General features: G+C 45.4%; 1 protein-coding gene across 3 annotated transcripts; it reads left to right on the top strand.

The window, feature by feature from the left end:
- Nucleotides 1–479: 479 nt before the first annotated feature.
- On the top strand, nucleotides 480–27,355 carry Rlb1. 3 transcript variants are annotated; one of them, XM_050190134.3, is made up of 8 exons: nucleotides 485–714; nucleotides 795–883; nucleotides 1,004–1,070; nucleotides 1,854–1,925; nucleotides 10,473–10,870; nucleotides 16,632–16,718; nucleotides 25,474–25,754; nucleotides 27,240–27,355. In XM_050190134.3, the coding sequence occupies exons 1-8, from the start codon at nucleotides 688–690 to the stop codon at nucleotides 27,320–27,322; spliced, it is 1,104 nt and encodes a 367-aa protein (XP_050046091.1). In that variant the 5' UTR covers nucleotides 485–687; the 3' UTR covers nucleotides 27,323–27,355. The 3 variants fall into 3 exon arrangements, with proteins under 3 accessions (XP_050046093.1, XP_050046092.1, XP_050046091.1); XM_050190136.3 differs by lacking the exon at nucleotides 16,632–16,718 and having other exon boundaries at nucleotides 480–714; XM_050190135.2 differs by lacking the exon at nucleotides 1,854–1,925 and having other exon boundaries at nucleotides 483–714.
- The last annotated feature ends 11 nt before the right edge of the window (nucleotides 27,356–27,366 follow it).

The raw sequence follows: 27,366 nt of genomic DNA, 5'->3' as shown, positions 1-27,366 counted from the left end.
AATCCTAACGTCATCTACGACATTAGGCAATCTGTAATCAACTAAAGAAAGCTAGATTATCCTATGAATCTTTTTAAACAATTTTTCCATTCTCTTACGGAGGCTAGAAAAGGGAAATTTATGCCGTCGATCTAGCATTGCAGCTGCCAACTATCCTCGTTGTTTACATTTCTTGCACCGCTCCTCCTCTTCTAGTTTCACTATTCAAACGCAAAGCATTCGCACATATGTTTTCTTTTGTTTATTTGTGAATTTATTCATTTACCGCCAATACAAGCGCTTTGTGCCTGCCGAAATCGCAAGACAAGCGCTGAACAGATCACAGAAGCAGACGACAGCGAACAGGTCATAACTAGCGCTACTCTGCTCGTACGTTCTTTCCCTAGCGGCGAAAGGGGGGAACTAGACCAGGCGTGCTGGAGGAGGGAGATCTGTGCAGGTCTGGAGTACAGTAGGTCGTGCTACAGAGTTGGCTCGAATATGGAGCAGTGAAACGGAAGGACGTGGAGCTAAAAGTGCGCTGCATTGTGGAGAAGCCAGCTCTCTCGGGGATTCCAAAAAAACGTGCAGACAGTTGCTAATGCATCCTCATGGCTCCTAGTAAACATCGTGAATAACCGTTTTTCGTGTAGCTGGCTAACGTATTGACGAGAGCTGCGTTTGATGTCTTTGCACATTAAGTAAACGATGGAGAAAGTTGCAGTGAACAACTTGGTGAGCGCAGCGAACATCTAGGGCCTTGTCTTTTCTCCGTCGTCGTCTCTCTCCATGCGACAAAATGTATCTTTGCTCAGGTGGTGGTGCTTCGCCGGTTGCTGAAGACAGAGAGAGTCTTTTTGATTAGGAAAATGACTTCAGAGATAAGGAAGCTCGAAAATTCCAAGTAAGAAATTAGTTGTTGCATCAGAGCAAAATATTTCGCGAGATCATGTTGACGGTGGTTGCTAATGTTGGGTCGTTTGCATGTGCGGTTGGTCTCTAACCCTTCCCTTGTTTACCGTAGGGGTCCGGACGCACATAAAAGGAGGCAGAAGGGTGTCCGTTGGAAAGATCAAGTTAATTACCTGAAGGTAAGCAAATTAGTTACTGTCGCTTGACGATCGTCAAACTTACTGATGCCATCTTTTTGGACTTTGCCAAAGTGTTCGAAAAAGCACCGCAAACTCGCCTACTCGTAAAGTTTTTCCCAACTTGACTTGCATCTAAACGTTATCGCATGGATAACGGAATTATTTGCGAATCGGTCACAGTCCAGCTGTTGTCAATAAAATAACCACTCCTCCGACAGTTTACCTGTAACATCAGGTGTTCCGCAAGGGACAATACTTGGACCACTCCTATTCCTAACTTATATTAATGATTTGCCGACAAATGTATCATGTCATGTTCTCTTGTTCGCCAACGATTGCGTTATTTATATCCCAGTAGCTAACAGTATAGGGTGTATGCACTCAACCTCATCTGCGACGAGGCGCTGCGGTGCCTCGGCGCAGGTGGCCACATTTGTGGTTGCTCCTCAGCAGACGACAACGTGTTCTGCCCTGTGTTGCAGTTAAGATATCTTGTTTTATCGCGTGCGGTTTCGCATCGACGAGAAAACTAGTATTAAATGTTTCGCAGAACGTGCAATATAGTGAGTTTGGTAGTGTACGTGTGAGCTTCGCCTAAACTTGCAATTGTCAATGGATCTCCAAGTATGCGCTTGCTTGTCAGGAAGCATTCCAATGGGAACCGTACCCCTTATGTAATACCCCCAAAAATGGGGGTCTTTAAGGAAATAAAAGTATTTGTTTGTGCAAATGAAAGTTAGACCGGCAGCTGACTTTGCATAACTAATTCAACGAGTGTTTCAGAAAGTTGACCTGACCACCATCGCACGTCAAGCATTAGCTGCTGAAGAGCCATGGAAGAATGTGCTTGTTCGGGTAAGAAAGAACCTGCCAGCAATATTTGTGGTTGTGTGCAAATTATTCACAACCGCAGTAATTTGGGCCTGTTGGTATACCATGGTAAAGGATTTTGAATAGCGCGAGTATGCGAGAAGAATACAAGGAAAGATGGAGCACTACGTGAGACAAGCTCTCCGTCTTTCCTTTCTTGTTCTCACGTACTTGCGCTATTCAAAATCCTTTACAATTTAAATTTTGTTGACTTAGTGCTCATTCGTTATTCATTTGGCTAAGAAGCTGCCATAGACATTGGACTGGGTAAGAAGCTTTTTATTTTCTGCTGGTGCGTCAATGTGTACGTGAAATCTAGTGTTCCTGCCTGCTGAGAGGGAGCATATACATGTACATTGGTGATGGCCCCCATTGGAGGTTCAAAAATAATCGATTGGAGAGTTTCCTTGGATCCCATGTCGCACTTGGCTAACCAAAACATACATGATCAAAGAATAATAACCACTTTCTTCTGGTACTGATAACAGCTAGTGCTTTAGCTAAGATTTGTCTTCATCACAGGCCTGTAAATTACGTATACAAGATTTCATAGTGATATGTGTTGCATTCAAGTTCTGGTCACTAAATGTGCGAGAAGCCTGGCAGCATCATTTTATATTATTCATTGCTAGTGAGAAGTGTACTTATTAGTTTGTAACGCAGCCAGGAAAGCTTTTTATTGTGAGACAAAGTAGTGTGCGTCTGCTCTCGACTTTGGTGCTCTTGATCTGTCAAGCTTCAGTGATGTGCCATCTTGCCCACTTCGATATCCTTGTCTCATCTCTCAGTCCCAGATAAGTAGTAGTAAGTTGCAGTGTACAAAATTCATGCTGAATATTGTGCAGCCTACATTTAGCATTTGTTACATTGACTTGCATAGTTTTGTATATGATATATTACTTGCCTTTCAGTAGTTTGTGTATACAATGTTCACACAGTGCATGTTCACTTGTTCATGACATATTGTTGCTCTAATGAAACAGCTGCTAATTGCGACAACTGTTTACAGCCATTCCAAGGGTTTTTCAGGCATGAAAATATTTAGGGCAAGTTATTTTCGTGCCAGGCACCAATGTGACGACAAACTGTAGCTTACATGTGACATCTTGCAGCTGCACAGGCAGGTGACAAAGTGCTGTGCATTGACATCAGTATGAACATAACTTTACATCCATGGGCATGCCATTCCCAGAGTACCCAGTTGTTTAGGATACTGTGTGCGCTCATTTTAGAATAAATTATCCCAGCAACTTGGACAGCATTTTAATGAACTCCACTGCACTGTTTTTGTCCTGCACAAATTTAGTGGCTTAACTACTTTGTTTAAAAAATATATATTATTACGTGAACAAAGGATAAAGACTGGAGACTATTTACAAAGTATGTTACAAAGGATAATGCAACGCTGGCCAGTTTAGCCGACAGCTTGAGAGCCAGAGAGCATTCGTCATCTTCGTTGGGGCGCATGCTTGCATCGGCCACAAGAAACACGCAATATGCACGTATCATTACCCCCGGCAGCAGAAGCACCGTCCCGGGGCATCTAAATATCGGTGATAACTGGAGAGTAATATGGCTTGAGGTGTGCGATGTGCACAACGTCAGTGGAATTTGGGGCAGATGAGGCACTGGTACTGACTGGGGCGATTTCGTAGATAACTAGAGTCACGGCCCGCAGAATTCGATATGGGCCTGTGTACCGAGGCAGGAGTTTTTCTGACAGGCCAACGTGACCAGTCTGGGACCACAGGAGTACCAGAGGTCCAGGCAAAAAGTGGACATCTGTGTTGAAGATCGTACAAGCGCCGTTGCTTCTCTTGAGAGGTGAGGAGCTGAGCGCGGGCAATTTCGCGTGCTTGGGCTGCCTTGGTGATGGCGTCAAGTGCATACTCGCTGGTCTCTGCTGTGGCGGATAGAAGGGATGCGTCCAGTGACAATGTGGGTTCTCGGCCGAACAGCAGAAAAAACGGGGAATAACAGGCAGTGTCATGACACAAAGGATTATAAGAAAAGGTGACATAGGGTTGGGGCAAGGTCCCAATCAGTACGGACGGACGAGACATACTTTGCAAGCATGTATGTTAGGGTACGATTCAGACGCTCAGTGAGGCCATTGGTCTGTGGATGTTAAGTGTAGTCAGCTTGTGCTTGGTGGAGCAGGAGTGCAGGATGTCGGCGATGACTTGAGAAAGAAATGTCCGACCACGGTCTGTGAGCACCATGCTGCAGAATCACGTCGTGTGAAAGAAAATCGCCGACATCTGTGGTGCACTTTGTTGGAAGCTCTCTGGTGATGGCGTAGCGCATGGTGTAATCTGTCGCCACAGCGACCCACTTGTTGCCAGATGTGGATAGAGGGAAAGGGCCAAGTAAGTCCAAGCCAACGCGAATGAACGGCTCCAAAGGAATGTCAAGCGGCTGAAGGCACCTGGCAGGGAGTGTCAATGGTGTTTTTCGGCACTGGCATTTTTCACACGCCGCAACGCATTTCCGGACGGAGCAGACAAGGCCTGGCCAAAAGAAGCGTCGGCGAATCCGGTCGTAGGTGCGGGAGACGCCAAGGTGACCTGCCGTTGGTAAATCATGAAGTTCTTGGAGAACAGCTGACCGGAGGTGCTTAGGAATGACGAGGAGTAGGGCAGGATTGTCGGGGCGTACATTGTGGCGGTATAATACACCATCCTGGAGAACAAACAGGTGAGGGGACGAATCAGAATGCAAAGATTCCAAGCCATCAATGATGGCACGCAAAATGGCATCACGGCATTGCTCGTCGGCAATGTGTAGCATGTAGCAGCTGAGAAATGGAGAAAACGCAAGTGTCGGTATCGGGGTCAGGGTCGGCAGATAGTTTGTCCACTGGATAGCGTGATAAACAGTCTGCGTCTTGATGTAACCGGCCCGATTTGTACACTACTGCATAGGAATATTCTTCCAGCCGCAGAGCCCAGCAACCAAGTCTGCCGGTAGGATCGTTGAGTGAGGAAAGCCAGCAGAGCATGTGGTGGTCGTGATTACAAAGTGCATGCCATACAAGTGCGGGCGGAATTTGGAAACCGCCCAGACGAGAGCCAGGCATTCACGATCTGTAATCGAATAGTTGCGTTCCGCTGCTGTGAAGAGGCGGCTAGCGTACACGATAACGCGATCTTGACCCTGTTGGCACTGGGCTAAGACAGCTCCGATACCGTGACCACTGGGATCAGTACGCACCTCTGTAGGAGAGTACAGGTCAATGTGGGCTAGTATAGGTGGCATGGTGAGAATGTTGGTGAGGTGGGCAAACGTGGCAGTTTGAGCAGGGCCCCACATAAATGGCACGTCCTTCTTCAGAAGATGAGTAAGCGGTCAGGCAATTGCTGCGATGTCGTTAACGAAGCGCCGGAAGTAGGAGCAGAGTCCTACAAAACTTCGGACGTCTTTGATAGACTGAGGTACAGGAAAAGACGTGACAGCATGAATTTTCTCCGGGTCTGGTTGAATACCGGAAGCGTTGATAAGGTGGCCCAGCATTGTAATCTGCTGCTGACCGAAGTGATACTTCGAGGAATTTAGTTGGAGCCCAGCCTCGTGGAAGACTTGAAGAACAGCTGATAAGCACTCAAGGTGTGTCTCAAATGTAGGTGAAAATACGAGAATGTCGACTAGGTAGTAGAGGCATGTTGACCATTTGAACCCTTGAAGCAAAGAGTCCATCATACATTCGAACGTTGCTGGGGCGTTGCATAGACCGAATGGCATAACTTTGAATTGATATAGACCATCAGGAGTGATGAATGCAGTCTTCTCTTGGTCTTTTTCATCCACAGAAATCTGCCAATAGCCAGACTGCAGGTCTATTGATGAAAAGTAGTTGGCACTGTGGAGACAATCGAGAGCGTCGTCAATGCAAGGCAAGGGGTAAACATCTGTCTTGGTAATGCGGTTTAGATGACGATAATCTACGCAGAAACGCCATGTGCCATCTTTCTTTTTAACAAGCATCACGGGCGATGCCCAAGGGCTCGACGAAGGCTCAACAATGCCTTTAGCAAGCATCTTGTTCACTTCATCTTGAGTAACCTTACGCTCTGAAGCAGAAACTCGATATGGCCGGTGATGAATAGGACTGGCATCACCAGTATTTATGTGATGCTTAAAGGGCCCCTGAAACGGTTTGGACAAATTTTCTAGATGCGTAGGGTACAGCTTAAGTAAAACATTCGCACCACAATTTAAGTGAAGCGTTATGTATTAATGGAGCTACAAGCGATTACAAGTTAACCTCCTCCCTAGCCATGCTCTTCCTCCTCAACTTGTTTGCCGAGCGATCGGGGCTAAGCTCCGCCTTCACTGGTTCTGCGTCACGATGCGACGTCACATCGTCCACTTCCGGTTGTTTTGAAACCCGCCCGTGCGAAACCTCTCCACTAGCCACTTGGCCGTCAACCCCAAGCGAGAGCTATCGAAGCAGCGTGCATTGCGAGCATTTTGTCGCAACGCCCGAAGTGTCTGGTATTCCGGTAACCACACACTAGCTGAACGTTTCGACGGAACGATGGAGGCATAAGCTCAAGCTGATGAAGGAACTTTAGCGGAGACGTACGTGAGCTGCCTGATCGGTCTCCACGGTCCAGCTACCCGTTGGCGCAGAGCTTAACCAGCCAAAGAAAGAGCTAATATTGCTCTAACCAAGTGTAAAACATTTTAAACATTTACAAAAACAACATGTTAGGTCTATCCGATTCAGCCATGTTTCTCTGCACCTTCTGCACCTACTCATGGTGCACTGCACCTAGACCCTTGATTCCCCGAGGTGCAGCTGTGCACCCTGCACCCCCGTGCTCGATTGAACGGGGTGCAAGGCAAGGTGCCGCCGTGGTGCACTGCACCCTTGAACTTTGCAGCGAGTGGGTGCAGGCCGGCACCCGCTGCACCTTTTCGTTTGTGGTGCCGTGCACCTTTTTCTGAATCGAACAAGCCTGTTAACGATTACACTCCTGCGAAAAATTTACACCAGCAGCAAAGAAAAATACATCTTGTTACTGCTGCTGTGTCTGGTTGAGCTCTATGCCACCAGGTGGCTGCACCGTGCAGACCATTCACATTTGTGCTTCTGTTCATCACAGGAAATGGCACGCAAGGGGACGCAGCCAGGCCATGTCCCCTTGCGCTTGCGTTTACCCTAATACCGAACTTGCGAAACGCTATTGCGTTAGTAATCTTCTGGTGTAAAGTGACGGCCGCAATCGTGCAAATCCTGGCGCCAGTCGGATAGCAGCAGTCCGATGCGCTGCAGCCAGCCCGCTCGTCTACTGGCTTGCAAAAGGGACACGATGTCGCAGCTTGACATATTGCCAGTCGCTACGTTTGCAGTCCACAACGCAACAAAGTCTATTCATAGCGCTCACGAAAAAACAGACCGACACTCACGGCAGAGCTCTCGTCAAAGACGGAGCACGTTGTAACACAAGCAGACAACACTTGCTGTGTGCCAGAAGTGCTTAAGTGTACTGAAAAATTGTTCCTGTGTATTCCCTTTATGTTACATTCTTTTTATAAAAACAAATTAACTAATATTCCAACTATTACAAACATCAATTTTTTACCATAAAGTTGGAAAAAATATCGATCACGCGCCCTGGTCGGCCAATCGGATAGCTTGCCCCACTAACGTCATATGGGTGATTTGCGTCATATGGGTAGGGGCGGCTTAAAATTCTGCCACGCAGTGTGTTGCGATCGGCAGCGATGTGCATTTTTAAAACCTTATAATAAATTACATGCTTTATGCAGAGCACTTAGATGCGTCAATTAATGATCAGAAGGTCCTTCTGATCATTAATTATGACCTACTCTAACGACTCAGTACATTTGTAGAAAATCGTCAAAATCGTGTCAGGGTCCCTTTAACAATTGAAGTCTGGCCCAATTGGCAATTGCTGAGGTTGAAGATGTCGTCGTAGGAAACCAAAAGGCGATACAGAGCTGCTGCTTGTAAATAGGTCCGCAGCAATCATAGGCCGAAATGTTGCGTCAGGGCAAATAGCATCCCATGGACATGGTGAGGAATTGGAGCAGACGTCTACGGAAAACATTGTGACGTGGTCATTTCCTATAGCACAGACCATTGCAACCGATATGCCTTTGAGCAGAACTTCCTTTGTCAGGCCGAAATTGACGACGGGGAGGCATGTCCGGTTATCGGCGACGGTGGCGATGGAGTGGGGCACAGTGATATTACACATCGAAAGGACATCAGGAACAGATGTGGCGACGTAATCACCATCGGGCACAGGAAAAGATGATACCAAATCGACGAAAGTCAAGGCTTTAGGCGGCAGGCAGATGAAGGCGGTCGCACTAAAGTTGTTCGGCAGTTCGGCACGAATATGCGCGAGTAGAAGTTCAAGGCGAAGGGTACCGGCAGAACTGTCAATCAAAGCTGAGTGCGCTGAAAGTTGAGTCCGAAGATTAGGTCATGGGGACAATTGGTCAGCACCAAAAAGAACAGGAACATGGCGGTTGGCGATACTTGTACGGGAAGTACACATTCCGGTGACGTCAACAGTGCTGCCATCGGTGACGCGTACAGCTCGAGTAGTAGGAGGCGTGAGAACCTTCCTCAGTCGACGACGGAGGTCATAACTCATTATGGACGCCTGGACTCCAGTATCTATTAACGCCGTCAAAGGGACACCGTCGACGTGAACATCAAGTAAGTTCTGGTTTGTTGGGAGCGTCAATGGAGGATTTTGACACGACGAAGTTAGTGCAGCACTACCCCCAGGAATTGCATGGTCTATTTTCCTTCCGGGAGAGTCCATAATTGGTCGGCGACGAATAGTGGTGTGGCTGGGGCAACGGGAACCGACGGCGCTGAGGTGACAGTGAGCGAGCAGGACGACTGACATCGATGGATACGTCAGAGGTAGGAGGCATATGATAAGGCGAGTAATGGCGTGGGTCGGCTATGGGCAAGGAGACGGGGGAAAAGAAGCTTGAATACGGCGACGTCCAGGAGATGTGGCAGTGGCGAGCGACGTGGCCAATGCAGAGGCAACGGAAGCAAATGGGCTTGTCGTCCAGAGTTCTCCACTTGGTAGGGTTACAGTATCTGGGAGGGGAATACAGATTGCCGTGAAGCGTAGCAGTCGGCACCGGTCGGGCGTCAGGTCGGGAGACGGAGCAGGCAGCAGGAAAACCTAGGTTGGCAAATTCTTGCCGCACAACTGTCTGAATGAGAGAGATCACTGGGGCTGGTTAGTCAATGGTGGGGTCAAGTGGGCGTTGATGGAACGGCGCAGGACTTGTGGCCTCGAGATCGCGGCGAACAATTTGTGTGACATGCTCATATAAGGGCGGTGAAGCGGTAAGGCCGACGCAAGACGACGTCGCAGCCGTGTTAGGGAGCCGGGAGAACTGTGGAATGATGCGGCGGCTTTTGGCGAGCTCAAAGCGGCGGCATCCCTTGACAGTGACGTTGATAGTGGACACATTGTTGAAGACCAACAAGTTGAACGCGTCGTCTGCGATGCCTTTGAGTATGTGGCCGACTTTGTCAAACTCGGCCATTTTTCGTCGACTTTCCGGCAAAGAGCGAGCACGTCTTGTATGTACGAGACATACGATTCAGTAGAAGACTGAACTCAGGTAGCAAGCTCTTTTCTAGCAGCCAGCTGCTGACCGGTGGGATTTCCGAAGAGGTTGCTGAGCTTATCTTTGAAAGCACCCAGCTAGAGATCTCGTGCTCGTGTGTCCGGCACCAGACATGAGAAGTTCTACCCAAGTGGAATAGGACATTCGCTAGCATAATGGTAGGGTCCCAGCGGTTTCGGCTAACACACTCATACAGGCTGAGCCAGTCCTAATCGTCGACATTATCTTGGCCGGAGAATGTGCCAGGATCGCGGGGATTGGTAACCGTAACGTATGTTGTTGTTGGGGTCGCAGGAGTACAGGGAGGCGAGGTGTCGTCACCGGGAGCCATGTGGAAAGCAGGACCTTGTGGCCGCTGCGAAGCTCAGTGTCGAGGATGGGGAACGGCACCCTCCACCAAAATGTTATGCGAACAAAAGATTAAGACTGGAGACTACTTACAAAGTATATTTACAAAGGATAATGCAGCGCTGGCCAGTTCAGTCGACACTCGAGAGCCAGAGAGCGTTCGTCGGGGCACGCGCATGCATTGGCCACAAGAAACACGCAATATGCACGTATCAGTATATAAGCACTGGTAGGGGCCATGCCTTGACATCTTTTTATGTTTTCAACTCACTTAACATATTTTCTTGTAATAAAAAAAATTCTTACATTGCTCTGACAGTATCATGTTGTCATTGCACACAAAAGAGAATCAATAATGTGTCTTTTGACACAACACCAGCAAATTAATAATCCAGTGACTAGATTTGCAGTTACGTTGTGGTTTTTTTTACAGCACTTGTGCTGAACTCCATGTGCTGTCTGCTACTGACATTTACCAATGAAATAGAAACTGTTCTTCATTGTGAGCTAATGCCATGTAGTCAACATCACGCCACTTATCTGCAGTCTGACTCCACTCCAGAGGAACGTGCCATGGCACGTCTGATAGACCGCCCGGGGGTGCAGAAAGTCATTCAGGAGTTCAGGGGTGCCAACACTGACTGGAAAGAGTGGCTGCCGAAGATCTACGATGCCTGGGACAAACGCAAGGAAAAGTGTTTTCTTTTTTCTAATGAATTGGAAACACCAGTCACACAATCTGTGATTGAAGCTGAAGAAGAATGTGAGAAACATTTTGAACCTGAAGACAGGAACACCATTAAGCCACCGATGAGAACTAAAGCAGTGCCTCAAGGTGCCAAGGTTGTATCCACATGTGCCTCCAAACCCGAGTTGAAAAAGAAAGTCTTGCAGGGAGGTGGCAAAATTATGTCCAAGGAAACACCAGACGAACAATCCAAAGGGTAGGTCTCAAGGTCTTCTTCACTGTGTGTGCTTATCAAAACCATTATATGCATGGCGGTGTTTAAAGGAACACTATATATGGGTAATAATATAGGTGGCCTGGTAAACCAGAAATAACACGAAAAACGATATACAGGTGGCAAAACCACCCTTACGCTCCTGCATTAGCTCTCTTTATAAATGTCATGGATTTTGACAACTGCATCTGTTTGGGACTAGGTAATAGTTTTTTTGACAAACAGGGTATGCATTGCATTCTAATGTAAGAAAGCATTCAACTTGGCAAGTTTTGTGAATATCTTGTGCATAGTGTGGCCTAAACTTGTGAGGTACTTTGAAATCCAGGACTTCACACTGATGTTCTGTTGCTGTGGTTGGGGAGCAAAATATTAAGAAATGGATATTCACCTTCACTTTCTCCGCTAGCAAGCAATATTATTCCGCCAAATGAATGAAAATAGTCTTGAAAGAATACTTTACCGGTCTAAACTGAGTTAGTGTTTTCTCTTTTGTTCATTTATTTGAAAGTCTGCCTCCCTGCAGCATAAAACATGTATATGTGCACATATACTTTGCTGTGTTTGATGAAGCCCAAGAGGGATCTATGATGGGAACCATAGGGCCACCGATGGTAGTAAAGTGGGCGGCTGAAGTGCAGCCTTGATCAGCACACTGTGGAACAACTTCACAAGAGGTGCGATAGATCTGCGAGGGCAGCTGAGCAAGGGCAGAAGGTCATGCTGAAGGCAGGTTGCACCTCTCATTGTTGGGCTAGTTAGCTCATAGTTGGACATCACAATTACCATAGGCACCGACTACGGGGGGGCTCTGGGACCCAAGCCCCCTCCAGAGTTACCCCCCACCCCGGGCGATGCCGAAGCCCCCCCACACACACACACATGTAAAGTGCCATTACCAGAGCTTTGTCACCTACACCAATTGAAGTTTCTTTTGACTTTCCTCGACCTTTTGACTTGAAATTTTACTCGGGCTAATAGCTTACTGCATCATTGTTGGCACAGACATGCAGGATTTTAATTCATACTTCGCTTTATTTCTGCAAATCCTAACAATAGGAGGATACACGCATTAGAATACACTAGCAGCAGCTACCTTATCCATATTTTCTCACTTCAACATTGTTTTAAACTTCCACTGTAAACACCATGCACATATACAATATATTTAAATATACACAAAGGACAAAGTTTATTATATCTTAGAAAGAGATGTAGGCAGCGAATTAAAAATTATTTCTAAAAGTATGGATAGCCTATACTTAGAGAATGAAAATGTTGCTGTGTGTTCACCATGCTTCAAATTGGTTTGCGTGCTTTATTCGCCATGAAAAAAACCTATAGACTTCAGTGACCCCTTCGGCAGAGTCTCTTATCAATGGCGTGGGAAATGTACGTGAATGTTGTGCGTCTCAGTATTGCTTCTCTTTCCATTGCACAATGCTGACTCATGAAAAAAATATATATATTTCTAATAATTTACATTTATTAGGGATGGAAACATCGTCAGTTGCATGCAAAGGTCATAAATGAATACAGGGTGTCCCAATTAGTTACATTCACCAGGATTGAAAAAAAGAGCAATGTGTTACTCAAAGAAAACCTAGTGCATATTGTTTACAGTACAGTGCAGTACCTGCCATTAATTTTTTCTTACTGATATTTAATTAGGTAATTGTAATTATGAAATTGACTTCAAATATTCTGCTGATCCTAGCATAGTGCAGGATGTAGAAGTGATAGGTAGGGTAAAGTGGAGTGATCATAGGTTAGTGAGGGCTAGGATTCACCTCAATTTGAAGAGAAAAAAAAAAGCAAAATTGGTCAAGAAGAAACAGGTCAACCTAGAGGCAGTAAGGATAAAAGCAGACAAATTCAGGCTGGTACTTGCAAACAAATATGCTGCCTTAGAACAAAGAGATGATGATCTAGAGCTAATGAATGAAACCGTAACTAGGCTGGCTTCAGAGGAAGCAATTGAAGTAGGAGGCAAGGCACCAAGGCAACCAGTAGGCAAGCTCTCCCAAGTAACAAAGGACCTAATAAAGAAACGACAAAGAATGAAAGTGTCCAACTCAAGACAAGATAGAATTTGCATAACTGTCAAAACTGATCACCAAGGTGAAAATAAGTGATATTCGAAACTATAACGCGAGAAAGACTGAAGAAGCCGTAAAAAATGGATGCAGCCTGAAATCAGTGAGAAAGGAACTTGGCATAGAACAAACCAAGATGTACGCACTGAAAGATAAGCAGGGTAATATCATCAGCAATCTGGAAGATATAGTAAAAGAAGCGGAAGAATTCTACACTGACCTGTACAATACCCAGAGGAATCAGGATACCTCAATTAGAAACAGTAATGAACAGGATACAAAAACTCCTCCAATAGCTAGTGATGAGGTCAGAAGGGCCTTGCAAGACATGAAATGAGGAAGCGTGGCAGGAGAAGATGGGATAGCAGTCGATTTAATCAAAGTAGGAGGAGACATAATGCTTGAAAAACTGGCGGCTCTTTATACGAAGTGTCTATTGACTGCAAGGGTTCCAGAAAACTGGAAGAATGCAAAAATTATACTAATCCACAGAAAGTGAGATGTTAAAGAATTGAAAAATTATAGGCCCATTAGCTTCTCCTAGTATTATATAAAATATTTACCAAAATAATCTCCAATAGAATAAGGGCAACACTGGACTTTAGTCAACCAAGGGAAAAGGCTGGCTTTAGGAAGGGATACTCTACAGTGGGTCACATCCGTGTGATTAATCAGGTTATCGAGAAATCTACAGAGTACAATAAACCTCTCTATATGGCTTTCATAGATTACGAAAAGGCATTTGATTCAGTAGAGATACCAGCAGTCATAGAGGCATTACGTAATCAAGAAATACTGAACGCTTACGTAAATACCTTGGAAAATATCTACAGAGGTTCTACAGCTAGCTTAATTCTACAAAAGAAAAGCAGGAAGATACCTATAAAGAAAGGGGTCAGACAGGGAGACACAATCTCTCCAATGCTATTCACTGCATGCTTGGAAGAAGTATTCAAGCTATTAAACTGGAAGGCTTGGGAGTAAGGATCGACGGCGAATATCTCAGCAACCTTCGGTTTGCCGATGACATTGTTCTAGTCAGCAACAATGCAGACAAGTTACAACAAATGATTGAGGACCTTAACAGAGAGTGTAAGAGTGGGACTGAAGATTAATATGCAGGAGACAAAGATGATGAATAGCCAGGCAAAGGAACAAGAGTTCAGGATCGCCACTCAGCCTCTAGAGTCTGTGAAGGAGTATGTTTACCTAGGTCAAATAATCACAGGGAACCCTGATCGTGAGAAGGAAATTCATAGAAGAATAAAAATGCGTTGGATCACATACGGCAGACATTATCAGCTCCTGACTGGAAGCTTACCATTATCACTGAAAAGGAAGGTGTACAATCAGTGCATTTTACCAGTGCTGAAATATGGGACAGACTTGGAGACTGACAAAGAAGCTTGTGAACAAGTTAAGGATCGCGCAAAGAACGATGGAACGAAAATTGCTAGGCATAACGTTAAGAGACAGGAAGAGAGCAGTTTGGATCAGAGAGCAAATGGCTATAGATATTCTAATTGACATTAAGAGAAAAAAATGGAACTGGGCAGGTCATGTAATGTGCCGTTTAGATAACCGTTGGACCATTAGGGTTACAGAATCGATACCTAGAGAAGGGAAATGCAGTCGAGGACGGCAGAAGACTAGGTGGAGCTATGAAATTAGGAAATTCGCGAGCGCTCGTTGGAATCGGTTGGCACAGGACATGGGTATTGGAGATCGCAGGGAGAGGCCTTCGTCCAGCAGTGGACATAAAATGGGCTGATGGTGGTGATGATGATGATAATGAAGACCTACATCATACAGCAGTCAGTATGAAATTCAATGCATAGTGCTGAACTCATGATGCCAGTGTGCACAATAAGAGCAACTGTCCTGTCCACATCGTTTCCTTCACCCCTTATTCTGCTCAGTGACACAACATGATGCACCAACTGGCCCAACAGTCGAACGATTCTGCAAAAGAAGTTCATGTTGACCATGTTCCAACCTCACAAGCTTGGCATTGATGAATATGGCGGTGTGCGAATGGTAATCTTTGAGAGCAAACTGAATAGGAATCAAACAGTGCCAGAAATGAATCAAACAAGTGCCGGAGAGTTTTCAAATAAGGAACACCATCTTCACTATTAAAAATTTGGAGGATGCTTAAAGGGACACTAAAGTGAAACAATCAGTTTAGACTAATAAAGCATTGTTTGAGGACCCTGCAGGCAGTCACTTCAAAATAATAGTTTGATTATTAGATGAGAAAATGAAGGTCAAAGTATCAGTATTTAAATTTCGCGCCAAAACCCCGACGCCAGTACGTCAGTATGACGTCAGGAATTCCAAAGTATGTTTTCGCATTTGGGCCATATTGGCTGAGTAAAGGTTCCCGAAACTTGCTATGTTTAATATTTGGTTCCTTTAGAACACATTGTAGTCAATGTGTACCGCTGTGTAAGTAAGTAGGCCCTAGATGATGCCATCAAAATTTATGACCTCACAGCGACCAGGTGCAGGGAATTCAAGGAGGCGTCGCCACCAGTCTTTCGTTTGTGCACTTTTTCTGGCTTACCAAGTGTCTTATTGTGCTAGGAGTGGTGTTTCTTGTGTTGTAGAAAGGTAATTTACTGGTGCAGAAGAAATCGTTTTTCTCTTTAGTGTCCCTTTAAACTTTGCCTTCAAGAGTGGAATGCGGTAGCATTAAAAGATCCCTGACTGCTTCTCAGGCTTCCCGGCAACTGCAGCGTATGTAACCATAATGTTTACTGGGGAACGCTCGTGAACACTGCACACGAAGGTGGGCTTTCTGGTAGATATGCAGCCTCTTGCGTGGGCCGCAATGCAGCGGATGTGAGCACCATCTGGAAGCATTTCAAGGAAACGGGCGCACTGCTCTGTGGCCTCCAAAATATTTGCGTGCCAGTACAAGCAAATGGCAGATGCCATGGCCGATTTATGAAGGGTAGAAATGCTGGAAAAGGAGTTTGAGTTTTCGCGCCATAGAACTACGTATGTCTTCTCGTATATTCAAATTACAATCCAATACTATCATGTCTATAGGTTGTGTGTAAGTTGTACTTTACGACTTTTCTACATATTTTAGCTTGAGAAATTCAATTAGGTTTGGGTGGTTCAAAAATCTTTTTGACGAAGCGGCGTCTGACGCTGGACACCGGACGCTGATGCCTTCAGCCGATTTTTTGCAACACGGGGGCCTTTAACACTATCGCATTAATAAAATTATACGTTCGCATCGTAATATTTACACAATTAGCAAAAGGAGTGTTTGTTATAGCATAAATGGAGCATCAGAATGCAACAAGCAGTTTGTTTGCATAGATAGGACTTTTTGAAGAGTGCAAATGACTGCTGTACAGCCAGTAAAGCCTGGCTCCTCATTGATGTTCTAAAATATTTGAAAACGATTTGAAAAATATTCGCATTTATATATAGTGACTGTTTTATTTGTTATACGAAAGTTTAAAATATTCGCACAGTCCTAGGTGAATCTAATCAAGCTCAAATACTTGTTTTGTTTGTTTCTTATTTTAAGTAACAATTTGGAGTAGTATCCGTCATGTGGCATGTAAGCTATCCATAGCAGAGTGTTCGCTGCACATGTGTCTACAAATGCAGTCTGCCTCGTGTTTCAGCCTTCCAGTTCAGAGCCCTGACCGAGTGCAGAAGCTTTTCATTAAGATGGCAGCAGAGAAAGTGTCCAACAAAGAATCGCTGCCCAGGTTTGTTTGAAACTGATTACTCTTAGTCCTGCGACCAATTTATATATATTGTCACGAGCAGAACAGTTGGCTGTGTAATGGGTTTGCTGCTTCTACAGAAGCTGACGACGATGAAGATGCACTCTCAGTGAAGGTGTCGGACGGGAACTGTCTGCTTCCACTAAAAAAAACTCGATAGTTTGTCATATGTATAGTAATGTGACTATATATGTAAATATATATACATACTATGTGTGTGTGTTATATGTATGTGTGCGTGCATGTGTGTATGAAGTAGCCATAAAATAAATCTTTCTGTGTTGTTGACCTCAGCACCATGAAGGCATGAAAATGCAGCACAATGGTGCAGGATTGGTAGTGGCTAAAAGATGACAAGCACTTGTAAGTACCATTATAGCAGATCAAATCTAAGAGCCAAAGTTGCAAAGTTGCATGCCGATAATTAAGTATTTCCAGAAGCAAAAACTGTTGTGCTTTGCCAGGACAGGTAGTGGGTGTGGTGGTGTTTCATGGCATTTCACTGACATTAGCAAAACTCAGAATGAGTGCAAAAAAAATTTGAAAGAAAAACAAGAGACAGGTAGGGTGCTATACTTCCATCTCTGCCCTTTATCAAGCAAGGAATTGCTTTTCTTGGTTCGTTGTGTCTGAAATGAGCTGTGCCTTTTGTTTTTGTGACTTGTTGCTGTTCACGGAGTACAAAACTATTTCAGAGGCATCACATTGCTGCAAGCTATTCATGTAGATTGAAGAAGGTGCCAGCAAGGGGATGAAGATGACAATCGAAGAAGCGCTTGTGTGGTTGTTGTTCTGCCATCTCAGCTTCTTTCTGTTATATATTACGTAAATACATTTTCCCCGTTGTTTTGCCTAGTCTTATCCCCGTCACATTTTTGGTCGAGTTGCAGGGTATCAACTCGATACAATGGAGCTCCGCAGTGGCTGACACCTGGCTCTTCCCACAATGACAGAAGAGACAGTTCCCACTGCAACAGTGGCAACGTCAATGGTTGTCGTAGCCCAACCAAGAGACCCAGTCACGTTTTTTGGGACTAATGACATCGACATTGAAGAGTGATTCATCTACGAGTGCGCAAGTAAGAACAACCAATGGGTTGATATGGATGAACGGTATGTTGGCCAACATGCTATTTTATCGTCAAGGGACAGCAAGGGTGTGGTTCCAGAATCGCAAAGAGAAAATCGGAAGCTGGGATACCTGCAACGAAAGGATGCATGCTCTGTTTGGCAAGTCTCTTGGTTGAAAGATTGCGGCAAAGGAGCTAGCATCACGTGCCCAAACATCAATGGAATCCTACCTGTCTTACATACAGGATGTGCTGGCCCTTTGCCACAAAGTGAATGATGGTACAGCCGAGTCTGAAAAAGTGGGGCACGTCCTAAAAGAGATAGCGAATGATACGTTCAATCTGATAATCTGCAAGGATTGTGACACGGTCGATCCCATCACTCAGGAGAGAAAGCATATTGAAGATGTCAAAAGTTTACGTATTGCTCATCAGTTCACTCGACTTCCCCACATGGCAGCAACATCGTCTTGCGAAGACGTATCTGCACAACAGCTGCCGCTAACCATGGAAAATGTGACGAAGATCACACGGCATGAATTTGAGGCGATGTCTCCTGCTGCCCATGCTCCCATGCTTGTGAGTCCAGCTCTACCAACTCTACTTGTCCAAGCAGTCGTTCATCAGGAGATATCCAATACTGGCCTAGACTCTGTGCCGTCGCTCCTTCCCACCGAACTGACCGTTTCCCAATTTCATATGTCCAAGGCCAGAGGCTACGTCCCCATAATCTGGCCGAGTGGAGGACTGCTGACAGTCAGCCCATTTGCTTTAATTGCCATCAGATTGGTCATGTCGTCTGCTTTTGCAATAACTGGTGGCCTTGGCCTCATGTGCCCTATGCTCCTAACCGTCACCCAGAGACCGATCCTGACCACTTCCAGCCTTACCGTGAGTCACCTCAGGCTAATGGTGATGACACTCCAACCATGTCATACCATCGTTCACCATCTCCGCGTGGTCCCCAGTCTCGTTCACCGTTATCTCGTCACCCATCATCTCGCTCCATACAATTTTGCCGCCCTCCATCTCGAATTGGACACCTACCCCTGGAAAACTAGATGGTGCAACTCCCGGAAGTGAAGCTGCACTGACGACTCGCTTGCAAAATCCTCTGACCACATTGCCGACTAGATGCAACTTAATTGACGTTAAAGTGGACGGTACACTTATCGCTTCTCTTGTTTACACGGGGTCACATATATCAGTGATGCATTTGAAGTTTCGCCGCAACTTACGAAGGTCCTCATGCTACCCACGTTACATCTCATCCAAGTCGCCAACGGCGGAACATTTCCCATCCTTGGTATGTGCTCAGCACCAATAAGTATTGCCGGCTGCTGTACAACTGTATTAGTTGCTGTGCTCGAGCATTGCTCCCGTCAACTCATCCTAGGCACGGACTTTCTATCTGCGCACTCCACCCTTGATTGTGGAACTGGCTCGCTTTAGCTTGACCTACCTTGCTACTATGACGCTCCAACCACCCATCAACTGGGTTTGTGTTCCGTGGATTACATCAGTCTGGAACCTCAATCCGTTACATATGTGGACCTAATGTCTCTCCCTTCTATTCCCGATAGTGATTACATGTTGACTCCCATTGTTGACTTTATTGGCCAGTACTGTCACCATTCTCATACCATTCTCACAATTACTAATAACCGCACATCCCTTCCCATCTTGAACTTCAGCTGGTGCACGCAGCTTATTCCAAATGGCATGTCTATGGCCAATGTCTCTTCTATCAATGAGTATGCCGTTTCTGCATTAGTTACCGGTGATACTTCGCTCGCCACTGTATTCCCCACCTCAGACCGTACAATTGATCATGATATTGCGAAGATGATCGCACCCGACTTCGTTCCAGCACAGGCTGCCGACATCGGCACATGTTGATGTCTTATCGCGACATCTGTGGCTTGATGACCACCCTTTGGGCCAGACATCTGCCCTCACTCACCATATCCATACTGGAGATGCCAGCCCCTTCAGAAGATGTCCTTACCATGTGTCCCATGTTGAACAGCAAGTGATTCAGTGTAAGGTCTAAACAATGCTCGCTAAAGATGTCATTGGACCTTCCTGCAGTCCCTGGGCATCACCGGTTGTGCTAGTAAAGAAGGATTGCAGCTGGCGCTTCTGCGTAGACTACCGTCACTTGAACAGTCACGTGAAGGGATGTCTACCCTCTGCAGTGAATCGATGATGCCCTCAACTGTCTCCACGACTCTACCTACTTCTCCTTCATCGACCTACGGTCAGGATACTGGCAGATTTCTGTAGAGGACCTGGACCACAAAAAGACCTGAATTGTCACACCAGATGGACTTTTTCAATATTAATGTGATGCCATTTGGCTTGTGTAATGCCCCAGCAACATTTGAAAGGATGATGGACTCTCTTCTTCGCAGCTACAAGTGGTCCGCATGCCTTTGTTGTCTAGATGATGTCATAGTTTTCTTGCCGACATTTGAGAGCCACCTTACACACCTGTCGGTAGTTCTTGATGCTTTCAGGCAAGCAGGCCTACAGCTAAACTCATCAAAATGCAGTTTTGGCCATTGTGAAATCACTGTGCTAGGCCACCTTGTCAGTGCCCATGGCATACAGCCTAATCCCAACAAAATTCATGTTGTCAGAAATTGGTCAGTGCCACGTTCGGCCAAAGACATCCGGAGCTTTGTCAGCCTATGTTCTCATTTTTAATGCTTTAAGAATTTAATCAACATTGCCCGTCCCTTAGCGTAGCTCCTGAAGAAAGATGTACCATTTTTGTGAAGTCCTGAACAAGCCGATGCCTTTTGCACACTCACTAGCTTACTTATCACCCCCCCCCCCTCATCTTGGCCCATCTTGATCCATCCACGGCCACTGAAGTTTGCATCAATGCCAGCATTAGTGCTGTCCTCGCCCAGAAGCAACAAAGACAAGACCACATCACCTATGCCAGTCAACTCCTCTCCCCTTCAGAATGCAAGTCTTCGACAACTGAGCGGGAATGCCTCGCTTTAGTTTGGGCAGTCACAAAATTTCGACCAGACTTGTTTGGCCGCATGTTTTCAGTCATCACAAACCACCATGCACTATGCTGGTTTGCCTCCCTTAAAGACCCCACTGGACGACTTGGTTGCTGGGCATTGAAGCTTCAGGGGTATACTTTTGATGTAATTTACAAGTCCGGCCGAATGCACCAGGATGCCGACTGCCTCTCTTGTCATCCCTTGGATCCTCCAGACTCTGCTGCCCATGATGCCAACGCGTGCGCCCTCGCCATCTTCGACTTTAGCGATATCCAGAAGGCACAGCTCAATGATGCAGACTTGCGCTCCATAATCCATCATCTATGCTCTCAACACTTTGACCCCATCTCTCCAGTTGTTTGCCCTCCGTGATGGTATTCTCTACCGACGCAGCACTAACTCCAACAGCTACACAATGCCCCAACCGCTGGACATCTCGGAATGTCATGTACATACGACTGGGTGTGGTGGCGGTTTTTCTGGCCAGGCCTTTACTGTTCTGTATGTCGGTATGTTGCTGCTTGCGAGTCCTGCCAGTGCTGCAAATGCCTGTCCTTGTTGCTCGCCAGTCCACTTCAGCCTAGTGAGATCTCAACTGTCCCGTTCTACTCGATCTGGTTAGACCATTTCAGACTTCTTTTACTAGAAACAAGTGGATTGCCGTAGCAATTGACAATGCCACACGACATGCCATCACCCGGGCGCTACCAACAAGCTGTGCCACTGATGTTGCGGACTTTCTGCTTCACGATGTCATTCTCCATCAAGTGCCACGACAGCTGCTGACCAATCGCGATGTTTCATTTCTTTCTAAAGTCATTGACAACATCCTTCGTTCGTGTTCCATGTGTCACAAGCTAACCACAGCCTACCATCTGCAAACAAATGGACTTACCGAGTGTCTTAATCGCACGCCGATCAAGATGCTCTCTATATAGGTTTTCACAGATCATAATTATTGGGACAGCAATTTGCCTCTTGCAACATTCGCATAGAATTCATCCCGCCATGACACTGCCGGCTTTCCTCCATTCTACCTGTTGTTTCGCCGCCACCCAATGCTGCCCTTTGAGACTCTCCTGCCATCGGATACCTACATTTCTACAGAGTATGCCCTGTCAGGATTGGGGGCTCAATCCCATCGCTCGTGATCCGTTGTCAAGATTGGAGTCCGGCATGAATTCGAAGGTAGCTGGCCCATGCCGTCGTCCAACTTATCCACGCTGAGGACGTTGATGAAGGGAAGCACTGCTTCTTATCGAGAACGAAGAATATGGGTTTATTTACAGTATTTATATCAGTCTAACATGACTGTTTGAGAAAGTACATCAGTCTAACATGACTGCTTGAGAGAGAGTCTCAGTCCAACATGACTGCTTGAGAGAAGTGTGTCGAGCATCCGCACAACAGCAGTTTTTAAACACTCGGTCCTCCCGCGATTCAAGGCGACGCGAACGTTCGTTTGGTGATCGCAAACTAGCCGCCTCTCCGCAGGACGGTCTACACGCACAAATGCACACACGTTCGAAGGTCCCGGAACCGACGTCAGAGGGGCCCCGTAGAGCTCGGAGCCGTTTCGGGTAGCGCGTTGGGGAGTTTGGGAACAATAGTTGGCCCGCCGAACTCATTCCGTCACAAAGTCGATTTAGTCACGCTGTGGCTAGAAGTTGGCGGCGATGCTCCCGGATTGTTGCCATCATAGTCGCAAGTGGGTGGCAATCTTGCACTGCAGCTCGCCGTTCTTAACAGCGCCGGGATGTTGCCGCCATAGTCGTAAGCGGGTGGCAAACTTGCACTGCAGCTGGCCGTTCTTAACAGCCCACGATGCTACTGCTCGGTCTCAAACAGCTCACCAAATTGCATGGGATCGTCTCTCTGCCTCGCATATATCCCAAAAGGCCTGCTATGACAGCCAGAACAGACCTGTTCACTTCTCTCGAGGCTCTTTGGACCTTACTTGGATGCCGTCCCACCATGTGGGTCTATCTTCGAAGCTTCTGTCTCACTACTCTGGCCCCTATAACGTTCTGCGCCAGCTCAGTGAAGACGCATAGTAGATCACCCCAGTGGACGGTAGCTTGTCATTATCCATACCACCTAGTGATATCATGCACATCGCCCGTTTGAAACCCTACTTCTCTGACAACAGCCCTTCCCTTCCCTAGGCACTGAGACGGTGTGCCCACCAGCAGGGGTCACATGTTACAAGCCACTTCCGTACATTGTAGAAGGTGCCAGCGAGGGGATGAAGACGACCATCTAAGAAGCGCTTGTGTGGTTGTTGTTTCGCCATCTCGGCTTTCTATATATATGACGTAAATACTTTTCTCTTTTGTTTGGCTAGTCTTATCCCCGTCACAATATGATAAATGGAAATGCAATGTCCTACTGTCTCTTTTTTTTTTTACTTTTCTAACTCATTCAGAGTTGCACTAATGTCAACACAACATCATAGCTTTGCCAGGCATTCAAGTTCAAAAGTTGGTAATGGCATGAAGGAACATAGAGTAGGTAGTAAGGGTTAGGAGAAAACTTACCGCAGACTCTCATCTATGGCACTCAAAACCATGAGTATTTTCTGCCGATGGAAGAAATGCAATCTTCCAGAAGTTGTTCTATAGCACCATTCTAGTTCTGATGCCTTAGCTGCACTCTGCTGATGCTGCATGGAATGTTTGTTGTGCACAGCAACTAGGAAGGACATGCACTTGCATTGCAGTCTTTTGTTCACTCCTAGTTCCATTTCTTTGGATTACTAAAAGAATGATCCCCATAAAATGCAGTTATCAGTTGGAGCTAGATGTGAACAGTTTTTCACAGTGCATCCTTGAATAACTTTCTGGAACAAACATTTTAAGGTACAAACTAGGGGTATAAAAATTGTTTGTGGCACGTTAAAAACTGCAGTGCACAAAGATAAGCAATATGTTGAATGGCCTGTGAAACTAACGTGTTTAAACTTAAAAATAATTGGCACCTTTAACAAATATACTGCCGTTGTAACTTTGTGGTCAGTACACCAGTACAATACACTCGCGTAGACCTCAGTGCCTTTTGTTTAGAATTGTGTTTCATAATTGATGATTTTCTTCTCCAGGCCATGTGCTACACCCATGCTAATTTGTCATATGACAAACATGCCAAAGTATGCTTGGTGTCATAATTGATGGATTACGATAAAGTGCAGGCATCTAATTACACAAGACAAAGGGACTGTGATTGCAAATGTTCTTTTCTGTGAAAACGCACAAAGATGAGTGTCCGTTCCGTGTTGTATTAGAAAGGGCTGCTGGCAAAAATCGGTAGCTTGCTTTTTACAGGTGAAGCTCAAAGTTTAGCTGTCAACGACCCTTTTAGAATCAGCAGCTCTGAGCAAGTGATAAAATTTTTAAAAGACAACACTCACGTGAGCTTTTCTGCCTTCTCTCTAGACATTAAAGATTTGTTTTGCTCATTACCTCAAAAGGAGCTACTTCAATGCGTGGAAGGCGGCATTGACAACCGCAGCATAGTGGGCTTCCAGAGTGAAGTCGATCTAACCGCTAACCAGCTTTTAGAACTTGTAAAGTTTTACTTGTCTTCGATGTTCGCTGCTTGGAGTGACTCAATGTTTTTTGAGAGACAGAAGGCGTATGCATTGGATCCTGCCTCACGCCTCTGTTAAGCGACCTATTCCTTGCTCATTGCAATAGGATTCTGTGCACTAGTCTGAAAGGATCAATGGTTGCAAAAGTTTTTAGGTATGTCAATGTCTAGTATTTCTAGATATGTCAATGTCTAGTATAGATTATCTAGTATTTTTACAATGTGACAATGAATGCTTGGCTTCTGCCATGTCTGCTGTTGGTTCAGTTTTTCGCAAGTGCCTCCAACCTCTTTTGTGATGTGAAGAGCCTGCTAATGGTTCCATCAGGTTTTTAGATCTTGCACTCGTTTTTTTAAAGAGTCATGTGTGTTGGTGCTATGAGCCCCAAGGGAAGAAAGTCATTCTACCATTCTCGTCAGCGCATTCTGAACTAGTTAAGCAGCTCATCATTAATCTTTGTTTTAAAAACGCTTTTCTAAAATCCAAATCTTGTGATCACCTGGTACACAGAAGCTTCGAAAACCAATTTTTGCACCTAAGCACAGCTGGCTACTTCTTGCGAATGCTGACAGCCACAATGTCAACAATCGGATAAAGACTAGTCATCTAGCCACGCACTGCTCGCGTTGTGGCTGTAAAACCTTGTTTGACAAATCACAAATTATATCTAGGAACCCCGATCAAGTCACTAGGGACATCGAGACATTCGGAATGATCAGAAACGATAATTGTGTATGCTGCCCATCTGTGTCACTCTCAACAAAAGAAATCATGTTCTTATCGCGGTAGCGGCCTGTGGTGAATGATTTTACCAGAAAGAAATTTATGCGCGACAGTGACTTTTTTTCTTCCAGTTGTACGATGGTATATATGTGATATCCATGTACAACAAAAATTCAGTTGTTAGTAGCGCTGTGTCTTCGTTGTCTTCTCTTGTCCTCGTGTTCTTTTTTTGCGCTCTGCCTCAAGTTATCTAATTGCCATTCTGCTGCATAAAACTTCTTTCAAATGTGTGAGAAACTCCCTCTGCGACCATTTTGCTGTTGTTTCACATGCAGGAAGTTTGCAGCTGGCGACCCATTCTTCTGGCCAGCTGAAAAGACTGGTCGTGATGATGACGCAAAAGATGAGCACGCACAGAAGTCGCCCTTCAGCCCTAGCACGAAGCAAGGGCTGCCTCCTCGGAGCAGCAGCTTTGGCAAAACGTCACCTCCTACTGGCAGACACCAGCATAGCACAGCATTCAGCCCTGCTGATGGGAACAGTGGGCAGCCACAGGCCTTCAGAAAAGCCCCTGTGTCAACTGGCAAACGTCCCAGTGACAGGTTAAAGGAATTGGGTGAGTGCATGGCCAGTGGTCATGGCTGCTTCTCTTATTTAGAGCAGAAATTCATGCTAGCCGATTATTCATGATCAGCGAATAACAGCACAAAGAACAAGCGACATTATCTCAGCTGATTTGAGGGATACACTTGATGAGCGATATGCAAGCACTCAGTCCCATGAAAAGGCCTTTATGTGCATGATGTAGACCTAGGGCTCTCGAACTGTTTCTCAGATTCATTTCAGGGATCCGTGAACAGAACCACAAAATGTGGAAACCCATTTTACTCCATTTATTGCCAACAAGAAATTTTGTATTTTATTATCGATTTAATGAAGCTAATGCATGCCACATCCACATTTGGTACATCTTGCGAGAGACCCGCGTGGTAGCAGCGTGCAAGACTCGCCACTGTGCTACTTTCATGCCCATGGTGTCCGTGCTGAGTTTTTAATTTGTGCTTACAAGGATGGTTTGTAACACGAGCGGGAATCAAATCTGAAGCTTTGCAAGCTGAGGGCCACTTCCAAATTTAGCGGAGTCTGCCTGGTTGACTCTTGTTTCACATGAATCATTATATTGGGCGCATAAATGGCACATTGCAACAAACATGCGGGGCAAGTAGAAATGAAATGAGTTTCGAAACAAAAAAGAAATCTAATGCAAAAGTCAGCTTCGCCACAATACAGCTGTGTTATGCAGTAAAGCATAGTGAAATTAACGGAAGTTTTATATTTCCTGCCCAGTCAAGAGCGATGGCCTTTGAGATTAAAAGAAAACACAGCAAATAATAAACACTGGAGATTACATGCTCATGCAATGCTACTTTGGTTATCTCGCTCACGTGGCTACCATGTTAAGACTTTTATTTAAACATATTTAAGGCACATGATAGCTAACAATATAAAAATATGGTTACAAAGGCACAATTTTTAAAACATGCAAGCTTCAACCCCACGAGAAGTTAACTCAAGGCACTTTCCAACTACAAATATAACGTAATGGAAGCCGAAATGCATAATAGGCATCTTGAGGCTGGTTGAAGTAAGTGGCACATAGGCATACACACCGATTACCCTGTTGAAATGATCCAGCAATTTGCACGCTTTTTATTCTAGATTTCTACGTGATACACTGTGTAGCCACATTCAGTTAATTTATTGCGACACTCATGGCAAGCCCATGTGCTTATTATAAGCACATTGGTGAAGAGGGAGAAGTTCCCTAAAGCTAGAAAATTTAAGAAACCCTGATGTAGATTACGTTATATTTTTAGTTAGAATTATCTGTATGTGCCCTTTGACAAAAGAAAAGCCATTTTGAAGGGAACAGTGCTTTGTGTGTCCCTTTTTTTATGCACTGTTAGTTGCCAGTATGAATGTTTCATAGGTTGAGCCACAAAAGAACAGTCATTGTTTAATACAGCAGCATTTATTATTGTTTTCATAGTTCATTATTGTACAACTCCCTCCTTGCTTTCCTTTCCATGTGTGCCACCAGACCTGCATCCTTCGTGGGCAGCCAAGAGACAAGCCCAGAAGGCAGTGGTACCATTTCAAGGGAAAAAAATCACCTTCAGCTGAGTTTATAATAAAATTCATCAAAATCAAAAGTAATGCCCAGACTT

This window comes from Dermacentor andersoni, chromosome 2, assembly GCF_023375885.2.
Source record: "Dermacentor andersoni chromosome 2, qqDerAnde1_hic_scaffold, whole genome shotgun sequence".
Taxonomy (NCBI): Eukaryota; Metazoa; Arthropoda; class Arachnida; order Ixodida; family Ixodidae; genus Dermacentor; species Dermacentor andersoni.
The sequence above is the reverse complement of the archived record's forward strand: the minus strand, read 5'-3'. Positions and strand labels throughout refer to the sequence as shown.

Coding starts and splice junctions, on each gene's coding strand:
- Rlb1 (XM_050190134.3), top strand. CDS start 688: ATGGAGAAAGTTGCAGTGAACAACTTG. Junction 1,926..10,472: donor GGAAGAATGTGCTTGTTCGG/GTAAGAAAGAAC, acceptor ACTTATCTGCAG/TCTGACTCCACTCCAGAGGA. Junction 16,719..25,473: donor AACAAAGAATCGCTGCCCAG/GTTTGTTTGAAA, acceptor TTTCACATGCAG/GAAGTTTGCAGCTGGCGACC.